The sequence below is a fragment of the Argentina silus genome, assembly GCF_951799395.1.
Source record: "Argentina silus genome assembly, chromosome: 11".
NCBI classification, from domain to species: Eukaryota; Metazoa; Chordata; class Actinopteri; order Argentiniformes; family Argentinidae; genus Argentina; species Argentina silus.
In genome coordinates, this window is record NC_139665.1 from 9,573,242 (window position 1) to 9,591,128 (window position 17,887).

Consider the following 17,887-nt stretch of genomic DNA (forward strand, 5'->3'; position numbering starts at 1 on the left):
AGTAAACTAAGTAAAGTATACAAAGTAAAGGGTTAGGGTAGACAGGTTGAGCAACCTTGGTGGCTTTGACGGCCTTGGTGTTGGACAGACCCACTCCCTTCCTCAGGTCCGTCAGCAGGTCCCTGGTGACCGTGGTCCAGGAGCTCCGCGGCCCGATCCCGTACGTGATGTCGCGGTCCTTAAACGCAATGAGCTGGGTGGTGGTCACGTAGTGGATGACGAAGGGCGCGCCCTTCTCCGTGGTCTCCAGGACGACAGACACGCTGCCGTTGGAGGTGAAACGGAGGTCGAAGGAGATGATGAAGTCCTTGGAGTTGCCCAGGGGGAGGGACACGCCGTCGGAGCTCTCTGTGGGGGCGGGAGGGAAACAAGACAATGAACACAAAGGGGTTTATAAACGACTCACTCACTCATAGACGAACACTAACCGTGCCTCTCCAGGTGACGAGAGGAGAGGGAGAAGAAGGAGAGAGGAGAGGGAGAGAAGAAGAGAGGAGAGGGAGAAGAAGGAGAGAGGAGAGGGAGAAGAAGGAGAGAGGAGAGGGAGAGAAGAAGAGAGGAGAGGGAGAGAAGAAGAGAGGAGAGGGAGAAGAAGGAGAGAGGAGAGGGAGAGAAGAAGAGAGGAGAGGGAGAGAAGAAGGAGAGAGGAGAGGGAGAGAAGAAGAGAGGAGAGGGAGAAGAAGGAGAGAGGAGAGGGAGAGAAGAAGGAGAGAGGAGAGGGAGAGAAGAAGAGAGGAGAGGGAGAAGAAGGAGAGAGGTGAGGAGAAAAGAGGAGGCACTGCTTGGCAAAAGATCCTAAGGACATACGTACACGTACACGTACACACACACACTCACACACACACAGACACAGACACAGACACAGACACAGAGACACACACACACACACACAGACACAGACACAGAGACACACACAGACACACAGACACTTTATCTACCCTCAGGGGAGCTGCGGTCTGATATCTGCAACAGCACCTCCACGAGCAGCCCTCATAGAATAGACAATTTGACAACCACCTGGAAATCTTAAATCCCTCGCTTTCATCACTCTAACATAAACCTATTCACCCTCTACTGAAATAGAGTGCTGCGTAGTCTGAACATATCCCAAACTGTTGGGGCTCGTCAGCTTCTTAACCCCCCCCCGGCCCCTCTGTCCTCCCCACTTAGTCCACACTGCATTACGAAAAAACACTCAAGTCGATGCTTCAGCGGTCAAAAGGAGACCGGGAGTGAGTGAGTGAGAGAGAGAGACAGAGACAGAGACAGAGAGGACGGACAGAAGGATAGCTTTCTGAATGCCCTCTTAGGCAGTTCCTGAAAGCAGTGAACAAGTGAAAGTGAGCCGGTAGAGAGAGAGCGAGGGAGAGAGAGAGAGTGAGAGAGAGACAAAGAGAGAGAGAGAGAGAGAGAGGGAGGGAGGGAGAGAGAGACAGAGAGAGAGAGACAGAGAGAGAGAGACAGAGGGAGGGAGGGAGAGAGAGACAGAGAGAGAGAGACAGAGAGAGAGAGAGAGGGAGGGAGAGAGAGAGAGAGAGAGAGACAGAGAGAGAGAGAGAGACAGTCAGTCTGCCAGGGCCTTGGTTGCTATGGCTCTTTAATGCACTCATAAATCCATTACTTAAGGCAATCCTGAGAGTAAGTGGATTTGTACTGTGGCCCTGTGATTACTCAGCCATCAATAAAGGATGGGCAGGGAATACAGACCAGATCCCATCTCCTCTCCTCCACTCGGCTCTCTGCTGCTTATCACTTGGGCTGAGACAAGAGATGATGCTCGACAAGACCGACGCGAAAGCATGAGTGAACACACACACGCATGCATGTATGCACGCGCACGCATGCATGCGCACACAGACACAGAGACACACACACACACACACAGACACACACACACACACACACAGACACAGACACAGACACAGACACACACACACACACACACACACACACACACAGCGCTAAGCTGGTGACAGCAATTATTGCATGGTTTCCGTATCGAGGTGGCCTGCTACAGTAGTTCTAATAGGGATCAATATGGCAGAGAGAGAAACTGCATTACTTGATTATTATGGATATTGGCGCCAAGAAACAAGGCGCCGCGTGGTGAATGAAAATTTAGAGACATACGGTAGTGACTACTTTTTTATTATAATTTTTTTGCATGTAGTTGCATCCACAATTGGATCTATATGGGATAGTGGGAAGTGCATTTCTGTCTGTGGGGATATGGAGGCTTTTACAATGAGGAGTAGACATTGATGCTGTTGCCAGACACTGGAGGGGCCATTGAGAGCTGCTGTCTGGACCCAGATAAGGAGAATATAAACATAGAGGCCAGGGGAGGCTGGTGGAGGTAGAAACCGGAGGACAGGCTCATTGTAATGCATGGAATGGAATGAGAAATGGTGTCAAACACATGTGAGACTAGTCTGGAGGGGATTAATAATACATTCTAATGGTGGAAATGGTGCTGGTGGTCTCAAAGACGCAGAGCGGAGAGAGAGACTGAGTAGAGGAGAGTGGAGGGATGAGAATAATGAATGGAGATGAAAGGGGTCAGTGAGAGAGAGAGAGAGAGAGAGAGAGAGTGAGAGAGAGAGAGAGAGAGAGAGCGCGAATGACGAAATGTTCGAAGTCTTAGAAAAAAAAGAAAACACTGTACATAAACCGGTGAGAACCTCAGAGAGAAAGATGATCGGAAGTGGAGGAATACAACAGACCTTTATCATCTACTTTACAATGCAGTTAAACACATCTTCCTGTGTTCTCCACCCCCCCTCCCCTCCCCTCCCCCACTGTGCATACTGTTTTCAGTATAAACACATCTAGTCTCATTACCTGGGGCGTTGAACTGGCGTACAGAGGTGGCGCGCGCCTTGTCGTGGGCCCGGGCGAGGCTGCAGCCCTTGGGCACAGTCCACGGCCCGCTGGGGGCGCGGCTGTCCCGTTCCTCGGCCGTGTCGTACACCTCGACATGGGGCGGGCGCTCCGTCAGGTTCTTACTGTAGTGGCTCAGACCGAACTGGGCGATCTGGATGGCGTAGAAGTAGCCTTGAGGACCCCACTGAGTAGACAGGGGAACACCTGGGGGAGAAGGGGGGGGGTTATTATAATTAGTCATATTTCTTGTTTCTGTCTCTGATTGGCATTGCAGTCATACAATACTACCCTCAATAACAGAATTAATAAGAAAGGGAGATGGAGATAGGGAGAGGCCATAACCTTTTGGAATTCCAATTACTGCTTTATTGCTTGTAAAACCGTTTTTTTTGCATGTGCAATTTCTTAAACATAAGACACACACTTTACACACAGGTGCACCCTGTTCACAATATCTATGAAATTACAAAACAGCACATAAAAAAGACAACCCAGTTAAATACAGAAATCAACAATCATATAAAACCACAATATATCAAGAGAAACAATCAACACTCTAAATTGCCTGAGCGGCACTAGAACAATCAACTGTAATGTTTTTTTTGTAGACTGTTCCAGAAGTGAGGTGCACCATAACTAAAAGCGGATTTACTCATTTGGCGGAATCCCGAGGAACCTCAACTGTGAGAACGAGTTAGGTAATTTATGTTCTTGAATTTCAATAATGAGGTTAGGGAAGCTGGGAGTTTACACAAAAAGGAAATAATGAAGAGATCTACGGGACTTTAACGAGGTCCAGCCAACATTTTGATAAAGTATGCAATGATGAGTATTAAAACTATCACCTGTATAAAGCGAAGGGCGCTATGGTAGATGGCATCCAAAGATTTAAGAGTAGTGGCTGCTGCATTTGATAGATGATATCATCATAATCAAGCACTGGCATGAAGGTTGACTGCACAATCCGCTTTCTGGCAAGATCTATTCCTATAAAAGAAGCCCACCTTAAATCTTAGCTTTTTGTGTCTTATGTATCTTCAGCTAAATGCTGAAAGAATTAAATTGATCATCAGTTGGACGGGCTGCACTTTCGGATAGAATAAAGTATTGTATTTTGAATTAGTAGGAGGGGGTGAAAGACTGATGGACCAGAACCAGTTATATGTAAAAGGAATTGCAATTTATAAAAAAATTAATAACAACAACTCGTTGATCATCAATATGCAAATTGATGAATTTACATAATCTAAATAATCGACTAAGTCGACTAAGTGTTGCAACCCTAGACTGTACTGTAGCTCAGACAGAGCCTGGTCAATCGTGGGGGCAATAGCATATAGAACAGCGTCATCAGCATATGAATGCAGGTTACAATTATTTACAGATAATCCAATACTGTTCATGTAAATAGTAAAAAGAACCTGACCAAGAATCGATCCTTGTGGGACCCCCTTTGTTATGTCCAGAAAACCTCATTGAACTACATCAGTTAAGACGCACTGCATTCTGTCCGTTTAGTCATTTTAAAAGCAGCTACATGAAGCCTGATCCTGGTCGTGATGAGGACCATTCCAGTTGAAGCCTTGTTGCCTCATAGCTTGAGATGCTGTTTAGGGAACAGCCACTGGACATTCTCTATCTTTTATCTTCACAAAGATTACATTCTAAACCATCTTTCGGGGTTGTAAGTTGTTGTTAATAATAGATTTTCTAATGTCTGTTCTTGTTGAATTGCTTGGTATCATTTGTTTGCATTAACAATTTATTGATGTTTGTATTCAACATGTACGTGCTATATATCGTGTTGTCAACTGTGTGACTTACTACTGTCGTGCCAATAAAGCTTGGTTAAATATTGAATTAGAGACAGCTGGGCAAGGAGAAGACAGGGCAGGAAGAGATAGAGGGAGAGAGCGTGAGAGATTGAGACAGAGATAAAATGGAGACAGAGTGTGATGGCCTGGAGGATATAGATAGAAACAGGGAGAGAGAGAGATATAAGTAGGGCAGAAAGAGTGAAAATATTGTGCAGACAGAGAGAGACAGAGAGACAGAGGCAGAGACAGAGGCAGAGAGAGAAAGAGAGATAATGATGATGACGACAGAGAGAGACAGAAAGAGCGAGAGACAAAGTGAGGGAGACAAAGTAAGAGCGAGAGGCAGACTATTTTAGAAACAAAGACAGAAGCACCCCCCCCCCCCCCCCCCCCCGGAAAGCCCTCGGCAATCACAAGTCACAAAGTAAGTAAGTCGGGAGACAGTGGTGCGGTGAAATTCTAGCTAATCTATTTCCAACGGCTCCGGAGGCAAAGCTGCTCTCTCCCATCCAGAAATAGCTTGGGCCGGGCCTCATCCTGATGAGTCGATAGTTTACCTAAAGAGCTGGAGACAGCGACAGCAGCACTACCCACCCCACTAGATATGAAAAGCATATTAGCACCCAGCGAGCAGCCACGGCTAGAGCTAGCCTATAGGGTTAAGAGGGGGTGCTTACTCTGCATTCAAAAGCATATTAGCGCCTAGCTAGCAGCTAAGGCTTGAGCTAGCCTAGAAGGGTTTAGCCTGCTTTAGATACAGTGGTCAAAGGATGCATCCCGGGCAGTCTAAAGTGGCTTTCTCTCCTTGTGTCCTTTTACATTGTATGCCCACCAGGTATTTTTGCAGAATCAGACAAAGTGGGTCAGCCTACAGAACGGAGTCTTCACCCTTCACAACTAGGCCTTAATCCTGTTGAAGTGGGTCTTCACTCTGCCTACAGAAGTGGGTCTTAGACTTGGGCCAAGACACACTTCTCGAGGCTATCCCGCACTACAGCACAAGTTCTCTCTCTCTCTCCCTGGCCTTGTTTAGTACACCAGTGGGCCCACTTACACTAGGCTATGGATGAAGTGAGCCAGGCTTGGATGTAATAAGAGGGTACTACATTTTACTCTAGAGGCCGTGTTGCACCACTAGTGCAGCGCTAAGCACTGTGGCAGGGGGATAGCTCCCCTCGACCCACTCCAGGAGTTAAATGAAGGCTTTGGCGCGAGAGTGCCTGGCCTAGATTCTATTCACAGTTCCCCCACGCGCACGGGCACGTACACACACACACACACACACACACACCCTCCATGACGGATGAGGCTCTTCATCCTAAAAAGGATGAAGAGCCTTATCCATCATGCAAGAAATGTGTGTGTGTGTGTGTGTGTGTGTGTGTGTTTGAGAATATGTATGAGAGAGAGAGAAATAGTGTGTGTGCGTGTATAAGCGAGAAAGACTGTGTGTGTGTGTTTGTGTGTGTGTGTAGTAGAGATCAGACAGTCAGTAGGGAGTGAGATAGAAAGAGAGAGATCTCAACTTGAGGGGCTGTTATGTGGAGAAGATTAGTTCTCTCAACTAATAATAGGCTCCTGCTATAACTTAATCTTATGGTTCATTATATCCAACTTAGCACGCCTTGGCCTGATACCCGCTCCCTGATTAAAGTCTAAAAATGAAGCCATCTTTTCTACTTTCCTCCCTTCTGATAATTGCCTAGGCCAGAAGTTAGCTAAGCTATAGAACATGCACAACACACTTTCAAGTATTATTGTATTTTCGTGCTCCATATAATTCTCTGTGATAGAGGGCCTCTGACTCTTTTGAATAGGAAAATAGAAATAAATGAATGCCACTTGACACCTCCACTTTGACCCAGTTCCTCATGCCCAATTCTCTCTGTGGATGCAAAAGCAATAAGTGTGTGTGTGTGTGTGTGTGTGTGTGTGTGTTGAGGAAGGACTGAAGCAGAGTCACCCAGATGAAAGACTGCTCCATGTTTAGTGCAAATGAGGGGCCTGCTAAATCACTTTTCCATGGATACCAGGGCACATCAGGAAGAAACGTTCCCAAACCGTGTGTGAAACCCTGGGTTTCGCTCTAGCCGTGACTGTCTAATTAATGGAGAGCTAGTTTCACCCCTAAAAAGATGACGAGAGGTGTGTGTGTGTGTGTGTGTGTGTGTGTGTGCGTTTATATGTGTGTGTGAGGGGCATGTCTGTAAGAAATGGGAGTGTGAAAGTGACTCCCCCACATCTCCAAACTGAGGTACAAATGGATTCGGCTCAATTCTCCTGGCTAGCCTATTTCCCACCCAGTGATCTGTAAGCAGTCTCTACCTGTGGTGCAGGACACTTGTGGGTAAAGGTAGAAACATTCACCACCCAGCAGGCTCTGATAAGGGAAAGGGCAGTTTGGACCAGGAGTGGACCAGTTTGGACCAGGAGTGGACCAGTTTGGACCAGGAGTGGACCAGTTTGGACCAGGAGTGGACCAGTTTGGACTCAAGAGAGACGCAGATATGAAAGAGAGTTGAGGAATCGACTTTTTTTTAATGAACATCTAATGCCAGTAAGTCTCCATCTGACAATTGATTCCCCCTTGAAAAATAACTTAGTTTCACATGTTACTATTAGGTTTCTGGAAGACTGTCCATCTGAAGCTTCTAAAAGAGGAGGGGGGGGGGGGGGGGGGGGAATGATACGTACACACTTTTTGAAGCACTTAGGACAAGCCATCTGAGTGAATGGTGTGTGAAGTAGCCTAATGTGTCCATTTGGACAACTCCAAAACTCTCCGTCTTGAGTGAGCAGATCAAAACTTCCCAGCCGACTTGCTCTACGACTACGAAATTGCTATCGTCGTTAACCGTCAATCATGTAATGCTGCAAGCAGCACAGGAAATGTACAGCTATCCATTCTGTGAGTTCATCATCATTTACAGCAGCAAAAAGAGCCAAGTTCTACAGCCTGATCATGGCTGCCAAGTGCTATCCCTTTCAAGTTTGCTTAGGAATTCCAGGGAAGTAAAACAGAGAGAGCAACGTCTCTGCTGCATGTTCACTAGCTCTTTGACTGACTACCCCTACAGAAGGATGCAGGTATAAACCCCATCAACAAGGGGACGTTGAATGACAATAAATATCTATTAGGCTTCTCCAGAGGGAGAGAGAGAGCTTTTCAAATGGGCTATTGATTCCCGAGGACATAATGTTTAACAGGAGCCCTCGATAAGTAATGACTTTTATTAAGGATGGACTCTCATTATACAAAGTCTGCGTGAATAGCTTGCCTGGTACGAACTAGCCGCCCCGAGCCAAAATCTCAATGCCCTTTTCTTATTTGCTAACAAATCAAGTATGATCGTGTTTGCGGAAAACTGAACGGACAGTAATTGCTTTTTGGGCTGAAGTACAGGTGATACACGTCTAATAGTACTTGGTAAATGAGATCGGTGGTGTTGATCAAGCATTAAATCACATTAGTGCAGACAGAAGAAAATCTAAAAATCTGTGTGCCGTCGCTGGTTTAGATTTTCTCAAATTAATCATTTTTTCCCCATTTTTAAAACAAAGGTTTATTAATCACGTTTGATTGTGTTAACGATGAGTGGGGGTGGGGGGGGGGGAGACACCGCTTAAGAAGCAGCATGTGATCAAATTAACCAGTGGGAGAGAGACGAGGAAGAGAGAGAAAGAGAAAGAGAAGGAGAGTGAGAGTCAGAGAGAGAATAATAAGGATTAAACAAGCAGAGAAAGGGATGGGTTGGGGGGTTGGGGGGTGGGGGGGAGATGTACTCTCCCCTCCACACTTGGCAGCATCTCCATGGCTTCCAGTAAAAGGAGAGTGAGAGAGAAAGAGAACAAGAGAGAGAAATAAAGAACAAGAGAGAGAGAGAGAGAGAGAGAGAGAGAGGAGGCATGCGCTGACAGATGAGGGAGGAAGAAAAAAAGACCTGCTAGCTTGTTCAGCTCGCTCGCTACATTGTGCTTTAGTCACCGCAGAATAGAAACCCAAGGCCATCCTTGGGGAGAATCTCTTGTTTAAACAAAGAAGATAAATGGAGGTAGACTGGCAGAGTGTAAGGACAGGGACCCAACGTGGAAGGAGATGCTTGGTTACACACCAACTCAGCCAGCACCGCACTAAGGACAATGACAGGAACTGTGTGTGTGTGTCTGTAGCTCTGTGTGTGTGTGTGTCTCTGTGTGTGTCTCTGTGTGTGTGTGTGTGTGTGTGTGTTGCAAAGTCTACAAATGTAGGCACACACGCACGCGCACACACACGCCAGAAGCAAACAAGACAAACAAAACAATATAACACTTACTCCTGCACTCTTAACACCCACAGAAATGCTTATACACACAATGAACGCACACAGCACCGCACACACAAACAACCTCACATTCCTCTTTGTGAAACTCAAGACCCGCCTGTGTGTCTCTATAGGCACAACATGGTGCTCCGTTAACTTTGGGGGTCACCACAATCAGGTCTTGTAATGGGCCCAATCAATTCAATTTTCATTTGCTTAATGCAAGTCAATTGATGGAGCATTATTCACTGGGGCCAGAGGTGTATTACTTCTTGGAAATTCTTCCTCGGACTGTGGAGCTTAATGACTATTACGGCATAAGGTCTATTTGTATATAAGACAGGTCCACCGGACTCCACAGATACAGACACAGACACAGACACCCACAAAAACACACCGACACACCGACACACACAACAGCTAAGTGCTACCCTGACGTGATGTGCATAAAGACAGGCTGATGATCACCAGCTCCAGCTCTGGACCTGGTCCTCCTCCTGTTTTATGGGGACATAACTGAAGGTGAGGACAAAGGCAACGTCAGACCTGCCGCTGTATTCTAAACCGACCCCTAGACCCTACTCACAAGTATATCAGAGAAGATTGGATGTGGCAACATTTCTACCCGGGCCACTCAAAGGGCAAGAGGAACCTATTAACCATATTGATTATACAGTATCTATTGAATCCTCTCAGATCTCGAGAAAAAAACAAAAATACGTTACGATTGAATCGTAAAAAAAATAAAAGAAAGACAGAAGATCCAATCTTACCCTCCACTCCGCTGATGCACTTTACGCGGTCGCGCACCTCCACATTGTAACCCTCGAAGGACATGAAGACGCCTTCGGGGTGGTAGGGCTCGCGCTGGGCGTACACCTTGGAGTAGCTGTGCTGGAACTCGAAGCGGTCGTAGCCGTCGTACTGCACCACCTTCCCGTACACTTCAAAGTACTTCTCCAGCCAGCTGAAGGGCAGGTACACGTCCCCGCCCTCCCGACGCCCTTTTATGGTCACGTCGTCATTGATGAGACAGTCGACCTCCTCGTACTTGACGCCACCGCCTCCGCCGCCACCGACGACAGGCGGAGGCTCGGGGGGTTGCGGGGGTTGTTGTTGTTGTTGGCTACTGATGCTGGCGTCGCCACCCTTGGGGCTGGGGGCGGCCGGGGGGGCGCGGGGGAGGAAGCGGAGGGCGGCGTCGCTGGAGCAGCGGTTCCACAGAAGGACGGTGATGAGGGTGAAGAGGGCGCAGATGACAATCAGGGTCTTGTAGTTGACCCGGGCCGCCAGGCAACGCATGGTCCCGACGCACCTGACACAGAGGAAAGACAAGAGACGCGGTCATCAACGGGTCCAAACTGTCATGGCGCACCTTGAATAAACAGACACACACGGAATGAATGATCAATGGGATTAATACATATAAATATATACACTCTTTTTTTCATCCCTTTTTTTTCAACTGGATGACACTGCCCTTAATGAGCCCTTAACATAAAAAATATGCTCAAATTTACAGTGCCATTCACATTGACAGCAAGGTGTGAAGCTCAGAGCCGTGCACAAAGATGCAACCAAATACAAACACAAGCATGTCAGGAATGGGATCCCTTGATATTAGAAAACAACTGAGGTGTTAAAGACACAAACTCACAAATACACTGCAATTCTAAAACACTGACAGCTCAAGGTGTGAAGAGTCATACCTCACTGGGGACCAATTAGTGAAGATTGCTGACATAATATTGCGTACATAATATTGCGTACATAATATTGCTTACAAAACCCTGCTAAGAAAATGCAGAGCGATTGATGAGCATTACAAACAACCAAATGCAGATCAAGCAGAATCAGCATTATGTTAAATGTGTTGTTGGGAAGTGTTCCTAACAGGTTGTGTGTGTGTGTGTGTGTGTGTGTGTGTGTGTGTGTGTGTCTCCTTTACGTGGTGCTCCATAAGGTGAACCGTACAGTAATCTCACACTCACACTTACTAATGTCTTGCACAGACAGCTCAAGTGTTGGATCTGTCAGTATTGGCAGCCAGGTTAGAAGACAGAATCAACAGAGTAATAGAGGTGAATGAGGCAGTAAAACTGGTAAGCCGTTTGGAGTAGACCCATATAGTATGCACTGTACCAAACGGTTGGTTGTGGCCTAAGACTGGGCTGTGGTTGAATGGAATCAAAGAACTGGCTGTAGAATCATAAAAAAGAAAGACAAAAACAACAAAAACCCATCAGGCATAACACAAAGTCATGGAATTATTTCCATGGTTTCGTCTGTTGGAGTGGTTAACAAGAACATGGGTCACACTCGAAGAACGTTTCAGAACTTGAGCGCTACAGTAGAGTACAAGTCTGATGATCTCAGGTGCTGGCTTAGACCCCTCACAGGCCCCTGTGATGGTGTCGATCCGATCAGCTGACTAACAGCGCCAATCAACCTCAACCTGCGGCTCACAGCCCACATCGCCGTCCACGTTTCCCTGGCATTTCCATCAGCCCGGCAGAAATCAATAGGCAAACAGGGGCCTCCTCCTCCTTTTGCTAATTACAGCTTTGCTGCTCCAAGAGTAGGCTAGAAGATACAGCAATGACGAAGGAGCCAAGGAGACGGCCCTCCCACGATACCAGGGGGAAGGAAAAATCGTTACTTCCAAGTTCATCTCAATGCCTCAGCAATAAGCCAGACCCAGTTAAAGGTCAGAGCAATGAATGGGCATTAATTCCACAACGGGAGCCATAGCACTGCTGAGACTCAAATTACAGTGATTGTAGTCTCTCTCTAACAAAGTTATACACCAAGGACAAGCATCTGGAAAAGGGCAAGCATGTTAGAGTTCTCAAAGTGCTCTCTAACAAGAAAATCAGAAAGAGAGAGAGAGAGAGAGAGCCTGTTCTGACAGAGACCATTCTTCATTATGCCCTCAAGAAACACCGGTAGAACCAAACAACTCAAAATTAGTCCTGAAAATGACGTGTGAAGTACATGTGCAATAAAGAAAAAAAACCTGGTGCAAATGCATGAGACGGATGATATATTTCTCAATAAAAAAAACTGTTTTAACAGTTCACGCAACCATGATTTCCCAAGTGCGGTATCAACTTGTGGAAGGCAAAAGTGAACTTCATTCGCACCTTCTTTTCAAGCAGACATCATTACAAACCTAAAGTGCCATCTCTGGCGAAAAAATACGCTTTGGCAGAATGTCTCTGTGTCATAAAATATTGCCTAATATAAAAATGTATCATTGATATTTGGAGAAATGTCAGCATAGTGGAGAGATGAAAGATTGGGCTGCCGGGAACTGTGACAACGCTGGGAATGCAGGGAGGAAGGGCCTGGGGGACCTGCATGTTGAAAGATAAGCAGGGCTGTCTCGTCAGGAGCCTGACTATAAATAATTGGATCTTTTTACGGTGGTTTGCTGCCCGCAGAGCTCAGGCAGGAACACAGCTAAGGCCTACAGCTAAACCACCGCCGGACACTGGGCCAGTCTAGAGTCAGGTTTATCAACGGCTAAACTTCGGACCGGACAGACAACAAGACCAGTGGGCAAAGCTACGTGTGTGGTATTGCTGATGCCATCTATGTATATACTGTAGCTAGCAATGGGAAATGTCTATTATTGATCAGACTTTACATGTAGGTTATATACCTGAGTAGTAACAACCTGTATTAACATGCTGTTACAGTACACTTTTTAATTGAATAGTAATGGAATTTAGCAGTTTCTTTGACACAAGTAGCAAAATAACAGCTCAACTATCATGTAATGACCTAATTACTAAATAACATGTTAATAAAATCTTGTCACTAGTAGTAGTAATTACAATGTTACTACACAGGTAGGGACAATGCTTATGCTATCTATTCATGCTTGTAGTAGCTATAATCCATCTGTTTTCCTTTCCTATGTCACATGAACGTATTCGGTTTGTGATGTCAGCGTTGAGTGTCATCGATAGTTCTCTTGTGTCCTACATTCCGCCTCACATTAAAAATGCACATCCCCTTTCCAGGAGTGCAATCCTGTCGAGAGGTTTTGAAGCCGGCGATACCATGTGGCCATACACAGCAGCTGGTGCCAAAAAGCCTGTTTCACCATTGAAACCCATGTTAAACTTTGTATTCCATCTGGCCAAATGAGACTGCCACCTTGGTTTTTATTTTTTCCTACTATCACACAGTATGCAGTCTTCTCCTTGGGACCTCTTTATAGGTTTTTTTACAGCCCACAAGCCACATTAGAAGCATATAAAAAAAAAACGCATGCACTCACCGGTGAGTATGTCGGTGAGTGTGTGAACCCTGTTGCAGGTCAGAAAAACACTGAAACGTGCCTCTACATTACCAGCGGGCCGCACCTGTGTTGGTGCAACCAATCAGATGTCGCTATGAATCAACAGGACAGTGCCCGTAAAACGGCATTTCCTGGATTCACTGCGCCAATTCACTTCTCTCATAGGAATCCATTAAAAAAGGTTAGCAGTTTGCATTATTCAGTAATATGTATTATCAACGATCCTTTCCTCATCACTCATCTGTTATGTTGTATGTTGTAATCGCCGTGTTCAACTCGACTAAAGCTCAAACAACAACGAGTCTAGTGGATCAGACAGTGGATGTGTTGTTCAAGGATCGTTTCGGCCCAAATCCACTCATGGGCAGGAGATATGGACGGCCCTCTGTGTAATCCAGTAGGATCAGACCAAGTACGGAAGTGTTGCACAGATGTAATCCCCTCTGGTTATTACCACGAGTTGCACTGTGCTGCGGACTTAAGAGGGAAAAGTACACCGAAATATAATACTAAAAATAAACAAGACAGGATATGGAAGGACAAGGCTGTTGAGGATAAAAGCAATCCATGCCTGACAAGACTGGCTCGGAAAAAAAATGAAAAGGGGAAAAAGGAAGCAGAGCTTTTCAGCTTAAACACTCCGATGCCCTGCTTTAGGGAACTGAACATTAAACACTCTGATGCCCTGCTTTAATGAACTGAACATTAAAACCCTCCGATGCCCTGCTTTAGGGAACTGAACATTAAAACCCTCCGATGCCCTGCTTTAGGGAACTGAACATTAAACACTCCGATGCCCTGCTTTAATGAACTGAACATTAAAACCCTCCGATGCCCTGCTTTAGGGAACTGAACATTAAAACCCTCCGATGCCCTGCTTTAGGGAACTGAACATTAAAACCCTCCGATGCCCTGCTTTAGGGAACTGAACATTAAAACCCTCCGATGCCCTGCTTTAGGGAACTGAACATTAAAACCCTCCGATGCCCTGCTTTAGAGAACTGAACATTAAACATTCCCATCGCCAGCAGCATTAGGACATTCATCTCCCGCCTCCCTTCATGGTCAAATGGCCCCTCTCAGTATACTGTAAGCGTTCATCGGTCGTCACGGCAATCTGGCCAGGTGCACGCCCACTCCTCCCGTTCTCAGCGCCGTGATGCATGGCCTTCCCAGAGGCCCGAGGGGGAGGAACCGGTCGCAGGAGGGAGGAAGGACTCGATTGAAATGCTGCTGAGCATGAAATACCTGGGCCACAATCATATTCTTTACCTCTCACCTTTAAGTGTGCACTCATTCACTCCCCTCTAATGTATTCAAACGCTGAAGATTTAAGCGTGGGCGAGAAGGTGTTTCCAACATATTGCGTATGCCAGTCCTTTCTTAACATCATGAGGGACATGAAGTGTGACCTGTTTTCCATGGGCTTGAGGGTTTGCATTAAATGCATTCTGTATTCCACTTGTATAATACTACTACTACTACTACTACTACTACTACTACTACTAATAATAATAATAACACAATGTTGTAAGTAAATGAAGTAAATACAGATCGATTACACGAGTAGAGGGGCAACCATGTAAAGTATGACCAAAAACTTGCTTAGTCTAGCCCTGGAGGGGCGAGGGGAGAGGAGGGGGGGGGTCCACCCCACTGTGCTCGGCCTCCACCCCAGCCCTGGGAGCACAGGGGCCACATTGTCCCTGGGAAGCAGCCCTGGTCCCTGATAATAGTGTGGTGGGGGGGTGGGCCCTGGCACTGGGGATCAACAACAGCCCTGCTTTCAAGTTTAACGATCTCTGAGGCTGGATGCTTTCGCCACAGCCGCCATATGGCGGCCGGAACTGTTCCGCTCGCTGTGTTTTCAGCGTTTGTTTTACTACGCTGGGCACCTATGTTGAAGCTAAATGAAGAGGGCAGATGCTACTAGCATGCAGATATAGCGTTTCGTTGGGTTTCGAGGGGTTAGTAAAGGCAGCATTGGGCCCAACCTAGCTAGGCAGGTGGGAGTATTGGCTGGCCAAGGGGAACTGGATGGAGTAGCCATCAGATATAGCATCCAACTCTTGAAGCCATTTCTGTCAACGCAAAGGAGCAGCAGCAGGTGCACGGCAGGCTTGCCAAGACTTGAAAATCATCTCTGGAAAAATGAAATGTTTTTGAAATACAATGCATTCTGGGCCTTAGCAATATAGGCTGTGGCAGAACAGCCTCCAAACCAAAAGCAAGATTCAAAAGCATATGACGAACCTAACACTGCTGAAGCTAGGGATTTGCATAATACGTGAAGGGGGCAACTGTGTTGAAAATAATCTTTTGAAGGTAGTAATAATAACAATTAAAAAAAAATATTTAAAAAAGTTGTGACACTTGATCTGAGTTCTCGGGACACAGAACATGGAGGCCGTGAGAAGTGAGGTCTCGGAGGTCCGATCGTTGGCAGCTTCTCGGGTCATCTCTGACATCAGTCACAGCCCAGCTCTGATGACAGGCCTTTGGCTACAGGGTGGATGCCTGCAGCAGCTGTGAGAGCATTGTTAACATATCAGCAAATCTCTGGATTCACTAACAGCTGCTTTACGCAACTACAGAGAGTGTGCTCTCTCCCCTGGCTCAGAGGTATCCGATTTCTCTTCTAACTTCGACAGACTTTCGAGACACCAGCTGGTGAGTTGGTTTGTACAACAAGCAAAAAAAAGATACAAGGAATCAAAAAAAATGTTTCCCCCCCTATCTATCCTCACTAACAAACTCTGTTCCACTGGGTTTGGCTCTTCAGCTCGCGTACAGACTGACAGAGATAATTCCAATAGGGTCCCATACTCGTATCCACAGCCAATTCAAAATGTAGAGGGGTTTTTTCCAGGCGTTGTTTCTTCGATGGAAACATCCTGTCGTTTTCTCAGTATAAAAGGGTTAGTGCACTGGCACACTCGACACTCATACTGGCCTACCACCTTAACCCTCAACATATCCCAACACTACCCGTACCTCATAAAAACAGCAGCCGCTGTCGCGTGGAGCCCCTGCCTGAGGATGTGCACTGCAGACAGGATTGGTTTTTATTCCCATGCTGTCCTCCACGGTGAAAAATCACATGCAGCCATCATTGAGGATAACGGCCCGGTGCCGGAGAACTGCCCTTGGGGGAGGTATTGGAGCAGAAGGCTCTGTGTTTGTAGCGTACAGGTGTTTCGGTGCTAACTAAACTCCTGACATTTTCAGTGCTCTTCTGGGTAAATTCAGGCCACGGGGGGGGGGGGGGTTCAGACGGCTGTAAATCACCAGCTCAGGCTGAGGTGGCCTGTTAGCTCCGTGTGAGTGTGAGGGCATGAAAGAGTGTATGTGTGTGTGGGTGTGGGAGTGTGTGTGTGTGTGTGTGGGTGGGGAGGTGTGTGTGGGAGTGTGTGGGCTTGGGGAGCAGCTCTTGTCGGAAACGGACAAATACTTCCCCCCCGGGCCCATAACATTTGCATCAATATTTTAGAAGTTTGCATCGTACAGTAGAACTGGCTCACTGGCTCACAGAATAAACACCATTACTGGGGAGTTGAGGACGAACTCTCCTATGGCGGTGCAGCTTCTGCACAGCGGCATTGAGGTGGCTGAGCGAGAACAAGTCAGTGTGGACAGAGATTAGTATTATTAATATTCACCACAATGCATGCGTCACCCGCTCCTTATTCAAATGCCTGTTCTGTAATCATGGTAACACCCCCCTACACATGCCCTTTCAAGTCTTCAGATGCCTCCTGTCAGCGAGTGTGAACACACTCAGACTGAAATGTGTCTCTGAGAGGAGAGGAGGAAGGGAGAGGCGAGAAGAGGAGGAGGGGGGGGGGGGTCTCTGATCTGATATCTTCATCGTATATTAAACCACCCCTTCTACTAACGGTGGGCTAGGACCTACACAGTTTGTTTTCCCTAAAACACCTGCTCATCAACCACCACTCACAGATGCTAATCTGATATTGGCAAGCAAAACGTGTCTGACAGGAACCTTTCAAAAGCATGACTGGTCCACTGAGTAAACAATTCCTCCTTTTCTGAGATTTAATGGCTGTATGGAGGCGAGGCGATTCAACAACAGCACAAGGTCAGTCCTATAGAGAAATAAAGCAGTGTTCGCTATTCCAACCTATCTAACCATCTCTTCTTTTAAATTCATTCATAAAGCTTAGCGAGAGAGGAAAAAAAACAAACACTAAAGACTTTGGCAGTAGAGCTGAAGCAGAAGCTCTTCAAAAAGAAGCGTGTGTGTGTTAAGGGTCGGGTCGGAGCAGATGGCCAAACACAGTTTACCTTCTCAGAGAGGCGCTTGGTCTCTCTCTCTCTCGGTCTCTCTCTCTCGGTCTCTCTCTCCCTCTCCCTCTCTCTCTCTCCCCCTCTCTCTCTCCCCCTCTCCCCCTCCCTCTCTCTCCCCCTCTCTCCCCCTCCCTCCCTCCCTCCGTTTGCTTCGCTTCCCTCCTGTTGGTAGGATGGCTCCATTTCCCTCCTGGAGTGTGTGTGTGTGTGTGTGTGTGTGTGCGCACGGGTGCCTCTCCATTTACCATCTCTTCACAGGCCTCCCAGGG

The 17,887-nt window shown here is 46.8% G+C and overlaps 1 protein-coding gene across 1 annotated transcript in view; it reads right to left on the minus strand.

Annotated features, from left to right (window-relative positions):
• The window catches only part of glceb (glucuronic acid epimerase b), a 43,872-nt gene that overhangs the window by 4,767 nt on the left and 21,218 nt on the right, over positions 1–17,887 (minus strand). The window contains exons 3-5 of the mRNA XM_083680397.1: positions 9,775–10,316; positions 2,842–3,087; positions 56–348 (exon numbers count right to left, since the gene is read on the minus strand). Coding sequence (XP_083536523.1) covers positions 56–348; positions 2,842–3,087; positions 9,775–10,303 — 1,068 coding nt within the window. The 5' untranslated portion in view covers positions 10,304–10,316. The remainder of the gene's footprint in view (positions 1–55; positions 349–2,841; positions 3,088–9,774; positions 10,317–17,887) is intronic.